Raw genomic sequence first — 18,736 nt, forward strand, 5'->3', positions numbered from 1 at the left:
ACATACATAGGCCTACTGGATTATATCACTAAACAACTAAATACACCATACTAATACCCCCAAATCTGGGAAATAACTCTCTTCCATCCAACCACTAGTATCTGCTACAGAAGGAAGTGTTAAAGAGGACATAAAGGCATAATAAAACAGAATCCTGAAACAGCTACCTAAGAAACCCCAACATTCATTCATTCATTCATGCATTCATTCATAAATGAGAGCAAGGGAAGGGGAGGGAGGGGCAGAGGGAGAGAATCCCAAGCAGACTCCCCATTGAGCGTGGAGCCTGCAAGGGGGCGGGGGTTGCTGCTCAATCTCAGGACCCATGAGATTATGACCTGAGCCAAAACCAAGAGTTGGTCACTTAACCGACTGAGCCACCCAGGTGCCCCCCAACTATTAATTTAAAACGAGATGATTTAAAAGCTTATTAAAAGGAAAATGAGGATCTTTTGTAATGTTATGATAAATCTAGATCTACCTTAGCCTTTCCTTCAAGAGCTCCAGTCCCTGCGTATATCTTACTGATTGAATCACCATTCACGGACCACATGGACCTAAAAACTTCTTGAAAGCGAGTCACCAACTGAGGCTTTTCAGCTAAGCCGAGAGCTTCCAGCTGTTTCGCTAGCATCTAAAACAGCAAAAGAGAAACTTTTATAAATATATTAATACATTAAGATGTGAGTTTTTAAGAACTACAAGAATCAAATAAAAATTTACAGTTTATAGGACTATGTGACTGGATTCTGAAAACCTACCAGTTTACTAGGCTGTCTTCTGTCCCACCATTTTTAAAGTAAATACCACAACAGTGAAGCTGACAAATAGCTTAATATTCCCACGTAGCAATATTCCCACATCAGTGAAGCTTACAAGTACCTTAATATTCCCATGTAGCAATATTCTTTCTGGTTAAATGATAAAATTAACCTTATTAAAATGTCTCTATAAATCAGACTGGTTTACCTTGTTCACTAAAAGAACTAATTATTCAACAGCATGCAATAGAGCACAAAAAATATCTGCCTAGGTTATTCAAATATATATAGAAATAACTAATTTTCTTTAATTTTTGGATTGGGTTCTACACATTTGGGTGATTAAAATCAGGAGATTATGAGAAAAGTAGAGCTGCTCTTGAAGTACCACAAAAATATATAAATTAGCCCTATTTCTGAATAAAGTCATGACAGTTTGATTTAATGCGTAAAACCTGTATTAGTAATGTATATAAAGGGGAGCTGGGGGGAATACATCATGCAAGAATGCAAGGTCTTCAGGCCGCCACAATTCCTTCATCACAGATAACAACAAATGTGTTTAGAAGAGTCATTGGTTTTTGAATGAACTTTGGCCTTTAACTCTGGCAGTTGAAGCAATGCATAATCCTTACCCAGTCTATTTGGCTTATTTGGAATCCAGTCATGTTTTATGCCTTGCATTTTTACTTAACTCCTTTCCATTTATGTTTTCTCTTATCTACAAGTATCATGATTATCCATATTTATAGAGATCAAAAACTAAAATAATATAAAAAACACTAAACTAGGTTCATTTGATTACCTACGGACTTATACCAGAGCTGTTCTTCGTTAGCACGAAGAATAAACAAAATTAGCCTCCAGGACTACCTCTATCATTTATACCTCCCTCTCTTCCAGGAATATGGCAAAACTAGTCTTTGCTTCTAGTTTGGCTTCACCTTCTCACACCTCTACCAACAGTGGATAGTCAGCTAAGTCAGATTCTGAGAACTAACACTTGTTATACTTTTAATGAAGACTTGCAACTATTTTGATAAGTTTACTCTCAGATCTACATAAATGTACTCAGCCACTTAAAAACACAACTCAAAACAAACCCAAGCCATGTGATAAATGCCGTTCAAATGACCAAATCCCTGCTTTCACTTTTGTCTCTGTCATATTTTCTACATAAATTATAAGACTCAATGACAGATTGTTTAAAAAGGCAGAGCAGTAAAATTTATTTAGCTACATGAAGAATACATTTCTGTAGCAGAGAATTCTACACACTGTGCTTTCATTTTTGAGATAGAAAGAACCTCAGCTGCAAAGTAACTAATTAACCAATGTCCTGGCCAAATTTAAGATCATTAACTGGAAGAAAAAATAACAGATTATTTCCTATTCCTGTTTTTATAGTATTTGAGAACTATGCTAAGTTCCTATGTAAACTAAATGAAGACCCACCACAGCCTTATGATCCCTACTGTTGCATAACAGGAAAGACACAAAGTTCAGCATTGCTAGTGTGTCATATAGTTGAGACTATGTCTATATTAGACTGAATTTATGGATAGGTGGTAAAGAAAAAAGCTTTTAAACAAAGACTTTGTTACAGAAACTTAATCTCATTCATTCTCATTGTCACTAACAATGGCATTTTCACCGATCCTGTTTTTTGTAGCTACTGATTTGAAAATACCATATAAATTGTACTGGGTTACAGACTGTCAAAAATATAATCCTATAGATGTGAAAAAAGATCCTTCCCAATTCTGAAGAAACTATACAAAAAACAAAGGCCAATATATATACATTACGTGTGTGTGTGTGTGTATGTGGGTGTGTGTATATGTGTGTGTGTATATATTATATATAATTATATATTATATAATATTATATTATATATGTATATATATACACATTATATATATTATATATATATACATATGTATGTATATATATATAATTTTTTCTCTTCCAAAAGACAAAAGAAGTAACTGCTGGAATAGTATAAACAGCAGTTTTTAAAGGGAAAGTTAAGGAACAATACAGGGAAATATCAGCTATCTAAAGAGAGTATTTGGAACAGGTAAAGGGAACATTTAAAGAAAAGGAATTTTTGGGGAGGAAAAACCCATAAGAGAAGAAATGCCTTTAATGAAGCATAATTTCATTTTACAAAAAGTAACTAATGGGAAACATAAATCTTACAAAAACATTGGAAGAGACATTTGATATAAGTCACATATATACATTTCAACTTCTTTTTTTACCTCTAAGCCAAGGAACGCCTGCACACTATTTGTTCTATCAAGACAATCCAAGCAATTTGTTCGAACTGTACCACTCTGGCACCTGCAAGAAATTCAGTGAAGTTTAACAGCTAGCTTGAAACACAAATAACGAAGCTAAAACAAAATGAGAACAATTAAGGTAATTAAAATATAGTACCCACTTTTTACCCCCAGCTTTTTATTACTACAATTTTCAAGCACAAAAAAAGATGAAAGAATTTTACAGCAAACATCCACATAGCCACCATCGAGATTCTACAAGTGTTAACATTCTGTCATATACTCTTTATCACATATCTATTTATCTACACCCACTTATTTTTAATTAGGCCAGTAGTCAAGAGTGAAATATGCATTCAGATTTATGACCCCATAGCTCTTGGCACATAAAAGATAATCAAATATTTATGGGAGAAATTTAAAAAACCCACGATGTTATCTCTACTGACCTATACAAATTTCTATGGCATTGATACTAAATATTGCACAAATTGAAAAAACCAGAAGTTTGAGCTTTGTTCACTAAAGTTTACCTCATCCTATACTCTGGCCTTAATTTTTTCAAAACTTACTTTCCTTCTCTATTTCATAATCAAAAACAGAAGATTTACATTATACTAAAGCAGATAATAAGCAATGTCATTTACTTCTATTTACATTTAATAGTCCTTACTAAGGTCAAGTATATTAAAATATAAGTTTTAAGAGAGAAGTGAAATAGCTTCACAGATAACAGCATGAGGTCTGGAGCCAGATAAATCCTAGTTCTAACACTTTTTAGCTTTGTGATTTGGGGCAAATTATAGCCTATGCCTCAATCTCCTCAAATGTTAATGGAAATAATAATAGAATCTATCTCTTCAACTGTTGTTACAAGTACATGTAAAGACTACGTACACTGCTTGGCTCATAACATGTGCCCAATAATATAAGCTATTGTTACTATTACTTGTTCAATTCTAAAGAAAGAAAAACAAGCCTAAAATCAAGTATAATAGGGGCGCCTGGGTGGCTCAGTCATTAAGTGTCTGCCTTTGGCTCAGGGAGTGATCCCAGCTTTCTGGGATCGAGCCCCGCATCAGGCTCCTCCGCTGGCAGTCTGCTTCTTCCTCTCCCACTCCCCCTGCCTGTGCTCCCTCTCTTGCTGGCTGTCTCTCTCTCTGTCAAATAAATAAATAAAATTTAAAAAAATAAAATAAAATCAAGTATAATAAAGATATTTTATTTTATGATAAACTTTGGTGTAAGGAAAGGAAATTTGAAAGTTCAATGTTAAGAATAATTTTTACAATATAGCAAAGTTCCAACTCAAAGAAAAGAGAAACAGAGCAGACAAACCTTTGAACTTCACTTCCATTGAAATAAAAAAATCCATAATCTACAAACTTCTGGACTTGAGGTTTAAGAACACTATGTAGTTTTTCTGCCTTTCCTCCTTTAACCATTTGATGATAGTCAAAATTCACCATCTGGATATCAGCAGCATGTTCAGAAGCTTTCAAATGACTCTGAAAGTAAAAAGGCAAATACTCATCTAAATGTTAAGTAAATATGACCTTATCAAGTAATGTTAAAATGGAACCTTACATTTTAAATTTAAACCTCAGCATGGTCCCTTGAAATCTCACTGATCTCACACAAGGCTTGCACTGATGGTGGCAGTAAAATGGAAAATTACTTGCTGGTATCTAATAACATCTTTTTTGTAAAACCTCACATATGGTCCCCAAGAGATTAGGTGACATAATTAACATCAGAGAACTTAAATAATATTCTCATCTGATTCAGAAAATTAAAAATTATTTCTAAGCAGCAGCACTTCATTTTTTACAAATACCTGTATCTGTTATAGAATCTCAAAATAAAGTAACTGATTTAAGACAAAACCTACCAAAGACTGGAAAATTCACTTTTTAATACTTTCATTCAAATGTTTTAAAAGTCATTCTCTAAAGTATAATCTGTTTATTAACAATATTTATTTCACAAGCTTAAAAACAAAATAGTCAAGTAATTAAGTTACTTCCAGACTTCTTGAAATTAAACTTCAGAAAATGTTCTCTAACCATTTTTTATTTTGGTTTTAGCTTATAATCGTAAGGAACACCATCATTTATGTTAATTCATTATTTATTCAGTGAGCGTTTATGAAAAATACTTTTTCTTTAAAAGTTGGACATTCTTTGGGTTCTTTTTTACTTGAAATTCTCAAGTTTTCACTCATCAATACAAGAAGGTATAGCCTTGCATATATACCAATGCATCATTCACCATCTCCTAGGTTTAAAACAGTGACTGTGGTTTCTAGGAAATAGGCAAGGCAATGAACAGATGAAGGAGGAAACTGCCTGTTATCTTTTTACCAGTGACAGATGAACATTTTTCAGAGGGGAGGATATTCTTCTGCTTCTTCACAGTCTAAATTAAGTACATTTCAGAAAACAGCATCAATTGCTTTGAAAGCTTTCTATAATCCCAATTTCAGCAACATTATGTGAAACTGTTTCTTAGTAGCCCAAAGAGTTAATGGTTCCAACAAGTACCCAACCTTTTTCTAGGAAATAATTTCTTTAGCGTATTATATTATTTTTTTATATCATTCTACATGTCCATGGTCCAGAACAAAAGAAAAAATGATCATGCCTACCTGGAAAGCCTTACTAAGCATATGTTCACCTTCCTTAGATCCAAGCAAATTTACTATTATTTGTTTACCATATAAATTCTTAAGTGTTCTAAAATGCCTATTAAAGAAAAAAAAAAGAAACAAGCATATGTCAAGTGATAAGCTAAATTTTTTTTCCAACAAACAAATCCATTAAATAGAACCTACAAGACTGTTTTCTAAACTCCTAGAACTGGCAATACTGGATACAAATTCATTCCACTAATTCATTCCTCTCAAAACTCTGAATTTATGAAAATTCAGATAATACCCATTTCCTCTCTGACTCATCAATGCTGAGACTCTCACTTGTGCTGGAGCTGCTGGACCCATCCAGCCCCTCTCCCCTCTGTGTGGCTCGTGCCACATAAGCACCGAGAACACAAGCTATCCAGCTTGGGATGGCAGCTACGGCAGAGGGCTGCACCATATACGTGAGGACATCACATACCCCATGGGTATTCAGGACCTCCTTAACAGTTCTAGTCTTATGAAAAATAGGTCCCAAATAGGAGTATTTTTTTCTCCCCAGCTTCTAACTATTCCAGGGGCTATAGAGCAATGCCGTCCCAAGGAAATATAACATGAGACACAGACATAATTTTAAAATTTCTAGAAGGTACATTAAGAAAAGCAAAAATAAACAATGAAATTAATTTATATATATTATTTAACCCAATACAGCTAAAATATAATTTCAACATGTAATATAAAACAAACATTAATAAAATATTTTGCATTTTGTTTGCACTATGTCTTTTTTAAATTTTTTATTTAAATTCAATTTAGTTAACATATAGTGTATTATTAGTTTCAGGGGTAGAATTTAGTGATTCATCAGTTACTTACAACACCCAGTGCTCATTATATCAAGTGCCCTTTTTTTTTTTTTTTAAAGATTTTATTTATTTATTCGACAGAGACAGAGACAGCCAGCGAGAGAGGGAACACAGGCAGGGGGAGTGGGAGAGGAAGAAGCAGCCTCATAGCGGAGGAGCCTGACGTGGGGCTCGATCCTAGAACGCCGGGATCACGCCCTGAGCCGAAGGCAGACGCTTAACGACTGCGCCACCCAGGCGCCCCTCAAGTGCCCTTCTTAATGCACATCACCCAATACCCTATCTCCCCACTCACCTCCCCTCCAGGAACCCTCAGTTTATTTCCTAGAGTTAAGAATCTCTTATGGTTTGCCTCCCTCTCTGTTTTCATCTTATTTTTTCTTCCCTTCCCCTATGTTTATCAGTTTTATTCCTTAAATTCCACATATGACTGAAATCATATGGTATTTGTCTTTCTCTGACTGACTTATTTTGCTTAGCATAATACACTTCAGTTCTTTTTTTTTTTTTTTTTAAGATTTTATTTATTTATTTGACAGCGAGAGACAGCCAGCGAGAGAGGGAACACAAGCAGGGGGAGTGGGAGAGGAAGAAGCAGGCTCCCAGCAGAGGAGTCTGATGTGGGGCTCGATCCCAGAATGCTGGGATCATGCCCTGAGCCAAAGGCAGACGCTTAACAACTGAGCCACCCAGGCGCCCCTACACTTTAGTTCTACCCACGTCATTGCAAATGGCGAGGTTTCATTCTTTCTGATGGTTAATATCCCACTGTATATATACCACCTCTTTATCCATTCATCTTTCGATGGACTTCTGGGCTCTTTCCATAGTTTGGCTATTGTGGACAATGCTGCTATAAACATTGGGGTGCATGTGCCCCCTTCGAATCACTATGTTTGCATCCTTTGGATAAATACCTAGTAGTCAATTGCTGGTCATAGGGTAGTTCTATTTTTAACTTTTTGAGAAACTTCCATACTGTTTTCCAGAGTGGCTGCACCAGTTTGCATTCCCACCAACAATGTAAGAGGGTTCCCCTTTCTCTGCATCCTCACCAACACCTGCTGTTTCCTGAGTTGTTCATTTTAGCCATTCTGACTGGTGGGACGTGGTATCTCATTGTGGTTTTGTTTTTGTTTTTGTTTTTAAGTTTCCTTTTTTTTTTTTAAGATTTTATTTATTTATTTGAGAGAGAGAGACAGCCACCGAGAGAGGGAACACAAGCAGGCAGAGTGGGAGAGGAAGAAGCAGGCTCCCAGCGGAAGAGCCTGACGTGGGGCTCGATCCCAGAACTCCGGGATCACGCCCTGAGCCGAAGGCAGATGCTTAACGACTGAGCCACCCAGGCGCCCCTCACTGTGGTTTTGATTCGTATGTCCCTGATAATGAGTGATGTTGAGCATTTTTTCATGTGTCTGTTAGCCATTTATATGTCTTTTTTGGAGAAATGTCTGTTCGTGTCTTCTGCCCATTTCTTAACTGGATTTTTTGTTTTTCAGGTGTTGAGTTTGATAAGTTCTTTACAGATTTTGGATACTAGATCTTTATCTGATATATCATTTACAAATATCTTCTCCCATTCCATAGGTTGCCTTTTAGTTTTGTTGACTGTTTCCTTTGCTGTGCAAAAGCTTTTTATTCTGATGAAGTGCCAATAGAGTTCATTTTGCTTTTGCTTCCCTTGCTTTTGGAGACATGTCTAGCAAGAAGCTGCTGTGACCAAGTCAAGGTTGCTGTGCACTAAGTCTTTGAAATCCAGTGTGTATTTTACACTTACGGTACATTTCAATTTGGACTAGTCATATTTCAAGTACTCAGTAGCTACATGTGGCTAGTGGCTACCCTATTAGACGGCAAATTCAAAGATGTGGTTTTGAGGCCAAGAGATCAAGACCCACAACCTAGTGCTACTACCCCCAGAAGTCATAATACTGGGTATCACTTTCTTCTGGTTAAATTAGGAGTTAGCAGAAATCTTACTTAGAGCCAAAACAAGCTGAAATGAATCAGTAAAATATAATAACTAGTTTTGTTGCTTAACAATATCAAAATTTATAGCATTATATAAAAATAATCAGTCTCACCTGTCAAAAGCAGGGGCATTGGCTTCAAATCCCCTTGACATCCGAACACGATGAGATCCCACCTATAACAAGAGAAACACATTTAATCATACCAAAAGCCAACATGTAGACAAAAGAAATATCATTGTTTACAATATGTAGTAATTCATTTGTTGAACACACAATAGTACATCGAATAATTGATTTTCATTCATATTATTGTTTAAAAAAAAACAAGTTCAAGGGGTTTCCTTTCCCTTTATTTTTAAAAACATGACCTCATAAAAAAAACTAGACGTTATGAAACATTAGTAAACTAACAAGAATTTTTACTTATGAAAGATATTTTTAAGATAATTTTAAATTTCCTTCAAACATTACCTTGTTTTAGCTCAAACTACATGCCCTATGTAAGTTAACATATTGCTACCATCTGGTAATAAAAAAACTGAAATGCAGACAAGTGAAATAACTTGTCCTCTTAGGTCAACAGAACTAATTCCAAAAAAACGATTCACATGAGAATTTAGGTCTCCTGAACTAAATTCCTACTCTTCCAAGCTGCCTACAAGGGCAATGTCTACATATTTTTCTTTGTTATGCTAAATGCCCTATCCACTTCTTCATCCAAAGATCCAACAAATTAAAAACACCCTTCCTGGAAAAACAGGCTTTTCCAAGTCAGTCTCATAGTCACACACACAGAATCAGACAATATGGGTTAAGAGAATTAAACAAGATGGAAAATATCTGCCTTTCTGTTTTCTTTTCTCACATAGGAGAGGAGCAGAAAGATGACACAAAATTAAGAAAGCTATAAGAGATGCCAAGAAGAAATATAAAAGTGACACCAGATTATCTCCCTGAACTTCACTTTTAAACATTTCCCTCTAAGGCTCTGGGATCAAAGTTCCCCAGAATTCATTCTCCCCAATTTGAACAAAGTGACTTTAAAGAGGCATGGGAAGACGGCTACCAAATCAATCATGCAGTTTGATGAATTAAAAAAAAAAAAAAAGCAAAGCTCTAACATGCTCATCCAATTCAAAAATTGAATTAACGGTATTATCCATTCATCAAACATCCTTCTCTCCTGATAAGCGAGACAATCTAGTAACTCTCCTGATAATCAGTTATTTTCTCTTTAATGTTTTTTCTTTTCAATAAGAAATTGATTTGCCTAATGTCACACCTATATTCAATTTTATTTTATGGTGCTTAATAGTCTTTATAAAATTTTAAAATTTGAAAGAGGTGTACCCCAGGACATTAAGCATTTTAGACTGAAGAAAACTCACCAGAAGTTGATACTTTTTCTTTGGAGTACTCTCAGGTAATTGCCTATAACTCTATAAAAGTCCAAGACTTAGCATTTTTCTACCGATTAATATTTATTTTAAGTAGTACTGCCAACTGTCAAGAAGGTAAAAAAATACAAGTTCTGTTTTTCAAGCAATGGCTGTGGTTGTTCCCCATCACCTTGGTCTTCGACACACAACTAGCTATACAGCATAACTCTTATAGTTAACATATTGGTTAAACTACACTGTTTTTTTTACTCAATGAGGTTTTAGGACAACTGCCTAAAACAGAATTCTATAATAAAAGAGCTCTTATATTAAATTCAATCAATGTAGTACTCTAGAAAGTTTTAAGGCTTTAAATAACCATAAATTTATCCAATTTTTTAAAAAGTTGTACCAAAGATATCTTTTAACAATAATTTAATAGGGTGGTATGGAACATCATTTTCCATCAATACAATTGCTTCATGTTTACATATTTCTAAAACTTTAATGCGACCAAAAATTGAGTGTGCAGCATTATACTAGTCATAGATCTGATGATGCTTACCATCTTTTAAGGTTAATATAAGCTGTAACATAATGTCAGAGTAATAGTATAAATTGTAAATGTTAAAAAAATAATTTCTGAGAAAGGAAGTCATAAGTAAAATGAATGAGTTGCCACCACTTAAAGTATCATCCTTACCTGTGTAGCACCTTATGACAACTCCTAGTAAGTCCTTAAATTAATTCATATTGACATTTACCTTTTCTGTAAAAGGCCTGACTCCCCAAACAGATGGTAAGCGTTCTCTGAAGCATCACTATAGTCTGAATCTCGCATAGTATACAACGCTATACACCCAGTATAGAGTAATACACATTGGAGGAACTTCAGTATTTAATGAAGAGATCAGTGTGGAGGAGGGACTGAATCCATTCAAGGAGATCTGAGTGGGCTATACTGAAGGAGGGCAAACATTAATTTGGGGAGCAGAGGATACTTGTTAGAAGACAGCAAGGCATGAAGTTGGATAGGCAGAAGAAAGCAGATCGTGAAGAAAAGGGCGCCTCATAGATCTGATGAGCATAGTATTTCAAAAGCGGGAAGAACTGCCAGAGAGCTGGGAGGCGACTGGTTAGAAAACTGTGAGTCTTCCAGGCAAGAAGAAATGAGGAAGACCCTAACTGGGATAACAGGAGTGGGAAGTGAAAGCAAGGCAGAGTCCCAGCGCCTAGGAGAACACTGGGCTAAGTGTCACAGAGCTACCTTTGCTGGCTCAGGACTGGCTGTAGGAGCAGATGGGGTTGGAGATGCTTCGAGGTCAATAGAATAGCATCAGGTACACAGAAGTTCTCAAATGTGAATGGTAGGGGACTTGGTTAAAAATACAGATTTCTGGTCCCATTCCAAGAGATTCTATTTCAGCTGATGTGAAGTTGAGGCCATGAATCTGTCTTTTAAAATCCCCTCAGAGGATTCCTTCAAAATCTTACAATTAAAAAAACCTCAGAGAAATTAACTGTGGAGGATAAGAGGCAAGTGAAGGGACAACTAAGGATTCTCTGTCTGTGCCTTCTGAAGTGGGACATCTCGCTATGTAACACTAGCGTCAAGGAACTCTAAAATCAATTCCAGTCCTGAGAATACATAGGATACCTAACAATCAATTTCAACCACCCCCTGTCAAAAGCCCTTCTTTGTCTTCTAAGGGGAAATTAATTTACGGACTTGGTATTTTGTATTTTTAAAAATGAATATTTTTCAGTTTTTAAAAATTGATGAAATATTTTCATTCCTCTATTACCTATTCTAAGAATGATGGGGAAAATGTTTTCCTGTAAAAGATCCTTATGAAACTAATCCATTCCTGTTCAAAGAAAAGCGGACTTTAAAAACTACTAAGCTAAATAATTGAGAACCACTTAGTCAATCCTTAACCAATGACAACAATAGGCCAGCTCCATGAAAATTTAGCAGAATTATTGGACTGTCTCAATGTCTTTATTAAGAAATGCATGATTTTAAAATCCATAGTTTTCAGCCCTTAAACAATATGACATTGGCGAGACAGACTATGTGGGCCAGCCACAGAACACAGCAGGAGGGAGGAGGGTGGCCTCACCCAAGGAGGATCCCTCAAGGTTAATACTTACGATCTAACTATATTGAATAATCAAACACTGTAATTCTGAACTTCTAATAAAATATCATAGAGAGCAGCTAACAGAGGGCCCATAAATAGGTTATTACCATTTCTTACACTCCCCTGTTTCTAAAGCAAAAGCATTCACCTTGCATCAAAACAAGGCTTTAGGAATGTTCTTAGCAAACATTCCAAACACCCTTCTCTGGATCACAAAGAAGTGGACTAGGGTTGGGATTCTCTTCCAAAAGAGACTTGGGGAGAGATATATCTACTTGTTACCCCTGCGTGCTAAAGAGAAAACTTGCATAAGTCAAAATTCTTGATAAGAACTCAGGAATTGTAACTGCTTTTAATCCTTGTTAATTCTTGGCCTGTCTTACATAAATTGCAGAATTGCAAAGGTTCAAGTGGTCTGCAATCTTTCCTCACAACAGGCGTCCTAAACTAAGAGATGCAGCTGGGAACTAAAAGGAGGCAAGATTTTATTCTGTCCATATTCTCAGTATTATAGGTTAAGGCATGAAACTTACTAGACAATACATACAAGAAGTCTAAAATGAAAGTAACGTATACTTTAGGGACTAAAGATTTTTGAATAAAAATAAAATGCAAAATCACGCTATTACAGGCAATCTAATATTATGAACTTACATGAAAAAAATCTATTATTTTAAAGATTAGATGTTTATATCAACAAAGTTAAAAAAAATCAGAAAGCAAGCCAGAGAACATATTAAAGATAAACATAGTAAAATCACTACAAATTATAAAGTAAAATTCTAGCAGCAGATGTATTATTGATAACAACAAAAGCTAGCCTTTACACAGAGCTGCCCGTGGGTACCAGGCATTGGTCTTAGTACTTTTTATTTTATCTTTACAACCCTATGAACAGGAACTACTAATATTATTATTCTCCTTTTACAGATAAGCAATTGCCCAAGGTCACATAGCCAGTAGTGGCAGAGTAAGGATCCAAACTGAAAAGTCTGGTTTCAGGAGCCATCCCCTGCCTTTTTTTTTTTTAACTACTACATTCTTCCACCTAAAGACTTACGTAGAAGTCATATATTAAGATACTGTTATATATTAAGATACTGAGATAGTAAATATGAAACAATGAATATCAAGTGCTATGGAAATATCAAAATTTTAATATTAAATACGGTAGTTCAATTTCTATGGACATTTGAAAGAACATTAAATGAAAAATATCTAAGACAATTCCACGAACTCTTGTATTTAGACCATCATTTGTGAATCTAGCTAATATTACTAAACTGAGTAACAGCACTATCCAATGAACTAATGAACTATCCTCAAAGTTTAGAAAATGTGGAAAATATTCAAGAGAAAACACAAGACAAAACAATGTTACACAGATACCTGCAACCCTGGTTGCTCCCAGAACAATGGAACAGATCCCCGGATTTGTATGAAAGAAGAAACAGAGTCATCTAAGTACACAACCTACAGAGAAAAATCACATATAAAATATTTCCGCAAAGTTATTACCTCTACATGACAAAGACAAATTTGCTAGCATCTGTTGCCTGCTAGTTTTATCTTATGAACCAGTCTCTCACATATAATTGTCTTAACAAAATATCCAGAAGAGGCGACTAAATAAGTTTGACTTTCTTTTAATTAGTAACAGTTTTTCTGTATATTAATCAAAAAAATAGTAAAAACATAAGCATACGAATCACAACTTTTAAAAAGGAATGCCTTCTGAATCTCAATATTTTACACACATACCTTATATTTAATATTTTCTCTAGTTTTTAAAATGCTTTTCAAAAACTAATTTGAAGAACTGAACTGAGCTGGGAATATAGCCTGAATTTCAATTCTATAGCATCAGAGCCAAAATGTCATAAATTTTTTTTAATTCAAGTATAATTAACATACAGTGGTAATTAGTTCCAGTTGTACAATATAATGATTCAACAATTCTATACATTTCTCAGTGCTCATCAAGATAAGTGTACTCTTAATTCCCTTTATCTATTTCATCCCCTTTATCTATTTCCCCCATCCACCTCCCCTCTGGTAACCATCTGTTTGTTCTCTGCATTTAAAAGTCTCTTCTTTGTCTCGCCTTTTTCTTTGTTCATTTTGTTTCTTAAATTCCGCATATGCATGAAATCATATGGTATTTGTCTTTCTCTGACTGCAAATGCCATAAGTTAATTTTAGATGGCATATATATCTACCTTTAAGAGCTGGGTTTGATTTAATTTCAGAAAACAAAAACACTTTTATTAAGTTGTCTAGCTCTACAATTGAAAATTTTTAAATTCAATACCAAAATGTATAGCATTGACAACATCATGCTAATTAGTAAAAATCTTGTTATTCATTTGAAGAGCCATACCTAAGTTTGTTTATAAATAAGTTTGTTTCAGGAAAGCCTTCCTTAAGGCCAGTAAGTAGCCAAGAACAACCACAAAATGACATTACAGATGTGAAAAGGAGCTCTGAATCAAATTGAAATCTGTGGCTCTATTATTTTCTGGGTCTCTCATCTAATACATGAATTAAGCAATATAAAACACTATATACCTGTTCTGTTTCTACAAAATTAGCGACGTGACCGTCATCATTTGTTCCCCGGACATTAAACCTGGTCCCAGCTCGTTCACAGCTGAGTCTGGAAATGAGGCAAGCCTTTGCCTGCTTATGAGCAGCATAAATTGTTCTGATTTCTACTCCCCCACACATGAGGCGTAATAACCAGTCATCACAATTCACACCATAGTGCTTGAGATGCAAGTGCAAAGACTGATTCCTAACAGAAAAAAAATAACTCATTAGCTTACTGAGTACCAGATAACATAGCATAAGTTTTAAAACAGTGTTCCTGAAACATTAATTTAACGCTATTCAATTAAAAGGCCCTACAAATAAGTCAATTCATTTACATTTACTATGCTAGGAATCAGAAGAGAAGGCTATTAAATTCAATCCTTTGGCATATGACCTATGGTCTATAGAAAAGAAGCATATCTTTTATGTTTTTAGTATCTGTGCCCCATTCTGCCATCTTTTTATATAATGTATATACATAACCTTATCCCCAAAAAAAGGATTTCATACACATATCCCCACCCCACTTTATAAAGCTCTACTCTTAACGCTCCACTTTAATAAGGCTCTATTTTAATTGATTTTAACTTAAAAAGCCAATTGAACTAGTAGCTACCATATTAATACATGTCTAGAGTTTTCCATTATTCCAAATAGTTTAGCATTCTAGGTAACAGAGGGGACCTGGTTTCCAAACTTTTCTGGAGCAAAAAGTTTTACTCAAATAAACACACAGAAGCCCAATGATTAGGAAACACATCACAGCAGAGTCACTATGGCTAAAGCAAGGATAGGGGCTGGAGTCCTGCTGGGTTGGCCACCTTCTCATCCCGCTGACTGCCTCTTCTGGGCTCTTGACTGGAACCTTAGTACTCCAAAGAAAGCATGTGGGATCTCCCAACCAACTGATCACCAAGGAAAATACACTGTGCAGAAAAACTTTCTGGCTGGTCTTTTCAGATAACAAAGTGTTATAAAAGTGAATTTTCTATAATACTGAAGCTTGGTTCTTTGAGGTTTCAAACTCTTCTGTTTTAGGCAGAAATTTTTTCTTAAGTACTCTGCATTATCTTGCTGTCTTAGTCATTAATACACAGCACTACTGCTAGACCAGCAGCTGCCCAGCCCTTCTCCACAGGGTATAGGCTGCAGTAGAGATAAAACAGATGGTGGTGGCGAGCAGTTCTGATAAACCATCCAGCAAGAAAGCGTAATGCAAATGAATGGTGAGATTACTACTGGACTACCACTGAATCCTATGGCCATTATGTATTTTCAAAATACGACTTGAGCTTCCATACTCTACTATTACCTACGTTGATCAGCGGCAAAATTCAAACTGGCTGTGACCCTGTATGTCCAGACACCACAGTGAGTCCCATGTCATGGCAGAGGTATAAGCAACCTACTTGTCCCCATTTAGATACAAGTGGGATCCTATGCATTTGTTCAGATAGAGTTTCTCCCTCTGCCATCAGTTTTCATTTTTCTGTGCTGTCAATGTGTTGCTGTTTTAATTCTATTTAAATTTATAAACAACTCTCAACTGGCAGCAGCTTCAAATCCCCAATGGAATAAAATGACTTGGGTTTTTGTGATAGGTGTTTGTGACTGGCAACAAAACTTACTTGGCTGTATCCTGGAAAATATTTCTACTAAGCTACAAGAGTATGCATAGTAAATTCATAAAGCTTTCATTTTTCTATGCAAAAGTGAAGCTCAAGAAGGCCAATCCCTAGCAAAATTGTACAAAGTATAAAAATACCGAAACTCATTTTTGGTGTTTTAGTCTCCTTTTGTTCAACCTGTCTCCTATTAGATAAACTCCCTCAATGATACCTAAACTTGTTGCCACCTCCACCCTTAGTTGAAATAAATAAATAAATAAATCCTACTGGATAAACGTAGCAAATGTGTTTACTTGCTGATCATTGAGCCAATGCATCTGCACCTGCTTAAACTTCTAATTATGGCAGGAAAACGTTTATCCCTTAATCTAAGGAATTTGGGCTAAGAATGACCAGGATGGGGGAGAAAAGAAAGTAAGGTCAGCTGCCTGGTCCAGCTGTACCACCTCAAATTTTCAGGGATTTCGATGTCTCTTCCATCAGAAAAAGTGTGGGGCTGACATGAGCAGCCGGGACTCTATGCCCACTCATCTGCCCTGTTAACCCTTCCTTCCCCACCCCTCCATCGTCTCCTGCTTTGTGAGGCTCCAAGTCTCTGACTACAGTGCACTGGAGTCTTTTTTCATTCTGCCCTTGTTTCTCCTCCATGCTACTCTGCTGGGCCAAAAAACTTCTGTGTTAGCTACAAAGTTTCCTCTAAAATTAGTTTCTTATCCTAACTGTTGTTGATTTTGAGCCCTCTGACACCCAGGGCAGATGGGTCGGACCGAATGTGCTACTCAAGGACCATAGGTAGATGGTGCAAGGGGGAGGGAAAAATATATACAGGAGGAACACCTTGAATCTGACCTACTAAGGGATACCCAAGAGCAGGGAGTCCTGAACTTTGGCCTTATAACATGGAAACATAAAGAAATATAATTGCTACATGACGTGAAGGAAAAAAGTCAACAGCAATGCCGGCTGTGGACAAGAGAAGCACTATACTAGAAATCTGGTCAGCTCCAATAAAGCAGTACTATTTATAGTCACATACACTTACCCTTCGTGCATACTTACAGTATAGCACATTTATGCATGATCATGAAATATATTAGTTACCTACTTAAGTCTTACTTTATTATAGTACTAAACTTTACCCTAGTATGACACTTCTTCATAGTCTATTGCTCTTGAATCAGGATTATCCACCTATAACCTTTAAATTAAAAATAATAAGGCAATGTGGTCTTAGAAAAGCAGTGCTGCCAGAGACAAGATCTCAAAACTAAGAACAGTAAATACGAGTAACGCAATTTGATTACAACTAATTCATTCTTAATTTTATTTTACTTTTTTTTTTTTTTTTGGACTTTGGGAATCTAACAACAACTATTACATGTAATTTATGAATAGTCAAATCCTTTATATATTAATTCTTAATTTTAAAATAAGTATCTTATATTTCAGAAATGAAAGGTCAGTCTAGATCAAGGAGAGCAAATGGGTTTCGTGTCACATGAGCACTTCAATAAGCTGACCCTGGATGCCTACTATGCTCTGCTGAGGATTCTGGAGCAGGACAGTGGTGTGCTCTATCAGCAATGCCCATCCCTGTTCTCTCTGCAAATAACCGATGAACATGCTATGCCCCATATCAAACTATTGCACGGCAAGCACATGATTACAAAAGGAAAAAAACGTACACAAACTCACCAGAAAAATCTATTATCAGTTGTGTGTTCTTGCATGCTACGATGTGCATTAAGACTCAGATCTAAACTGATTCCAGATGCAGACCATGCAAAATAAAAGTTCCCTGAATTCAAAACTTTTCGCACTTCTGAAATGCGATCCTCATCTGAAGAATCAATTCGTAGTGATATAAATTCAGTAGAAGTAACTCGGAAAACTTCAGATTCTTGAATTTTTCCAACAGACATACATCCGGTGACCAGGACCAGATAATGTAACATGGTATCACCTGCAAAAACCAAAGAATTAATTGGATGAAAAGTCCCAATATTTTTCAAATTATTCAAAGTTTCTTCCAACTTTCTTGTCATGTCTCCAACTTTTTAAATCTGACAGCATGGTTATTTTAAACTGACATGGACATGTTTATATTTACAATTGGATTTTTGGCAAAAGTTGAAAAAAAAATCCTTGCTTAAGCACATTTAGTATAATGAAGCATTTAAGCATTACCAGAATATCTCATATTGATGAAATCATTCCTCTACTCAATCTGAGGATATCAAGTAAAAAAAAATATGTGTGTTATCTTCCCCAGCTTTCTTTTATGATTGTCAGGAAATTCAGATAAGACAATAAATGTGGGAGTTCTTTGTAAATAGCACAGTTGAAAAAAAAAGGAAAAATATAAACGTGAGCTGCCGCTGCTGACACATGAACAGAAAGCCCCTGCTAACAATTTACAAAGCAATTTGGTTTACAAAAACTTTCATAGAGATTTTTCACTAACTTTGAC

At 35.6% G+C, this 18,736-nt stretch overlaps 1 protein-coding gene across 7 annotated transcripts in view; it reads right to left on the reverse strand.

The window, feature by feature from the left end:
- Positions 1 to 18,736, reverse strand: part of SYNJ1 (synaptojanin 1) — a 91,947-nt gene that overhangs the window by 51,362 nt on the left and 21,849 nt on the right. For all 7 annotated transcript variants that reach the window (XM_048215005.2, XM_048215003.2, XM_057306622.1 and 4 more), the window contains exons 4-11: positions 17,962 to 18,229; positions 14,615 to 14,840; positions 13,436 to 13,519; positions 8,635 to 8,696; positions 5,694 to 5,790; positions 4,385 to 4,554; positions 3,026 to 3,107; positions 482 to 634 (exon numbers count right to left, since the gene is read on the reverse strand). In XM_048215005.2, coding sequence (XP_048070962.1) covers positions 482 to 634; positions 3,026 to 3,107; positions 4,385 to 4,554; positions 5,694 to 5,790; positions 8,635 to 8,696; positions 13,436 to 13,519; positions 14,615 to 14,840; positions 17,962 to 18,229 — 1,142 coding nt within the window. The remainder of the gene's footprint in view (positions 1 to 481; positions 635 to 3,025; positions 3,108 to 4,384; positions 4,555 to 5,693; positions 5,791 to 8,634; positions 8,697 to 13,435; positions 13,520 to 14,614; positions 14,841 to 17,961; positions 18,230 to 18,736) is intronic.

Source organism: Ursus arctos, unplaced genomic scaffold (genome assembly GCF_023065955.2).
Source record: "Ursus arctos isolate Adak ecotype North America unplaced genomic scaffold, UrsArc2.0 scaffold_4, whole genome shotgun sequence".
Taxonomy (NCBI): domain Eukaryota; kingdom Metazoa; phylum Chordata; class Mammalia; order Carnivora; family Ursidae; genus Ursus; species Ursus arctos.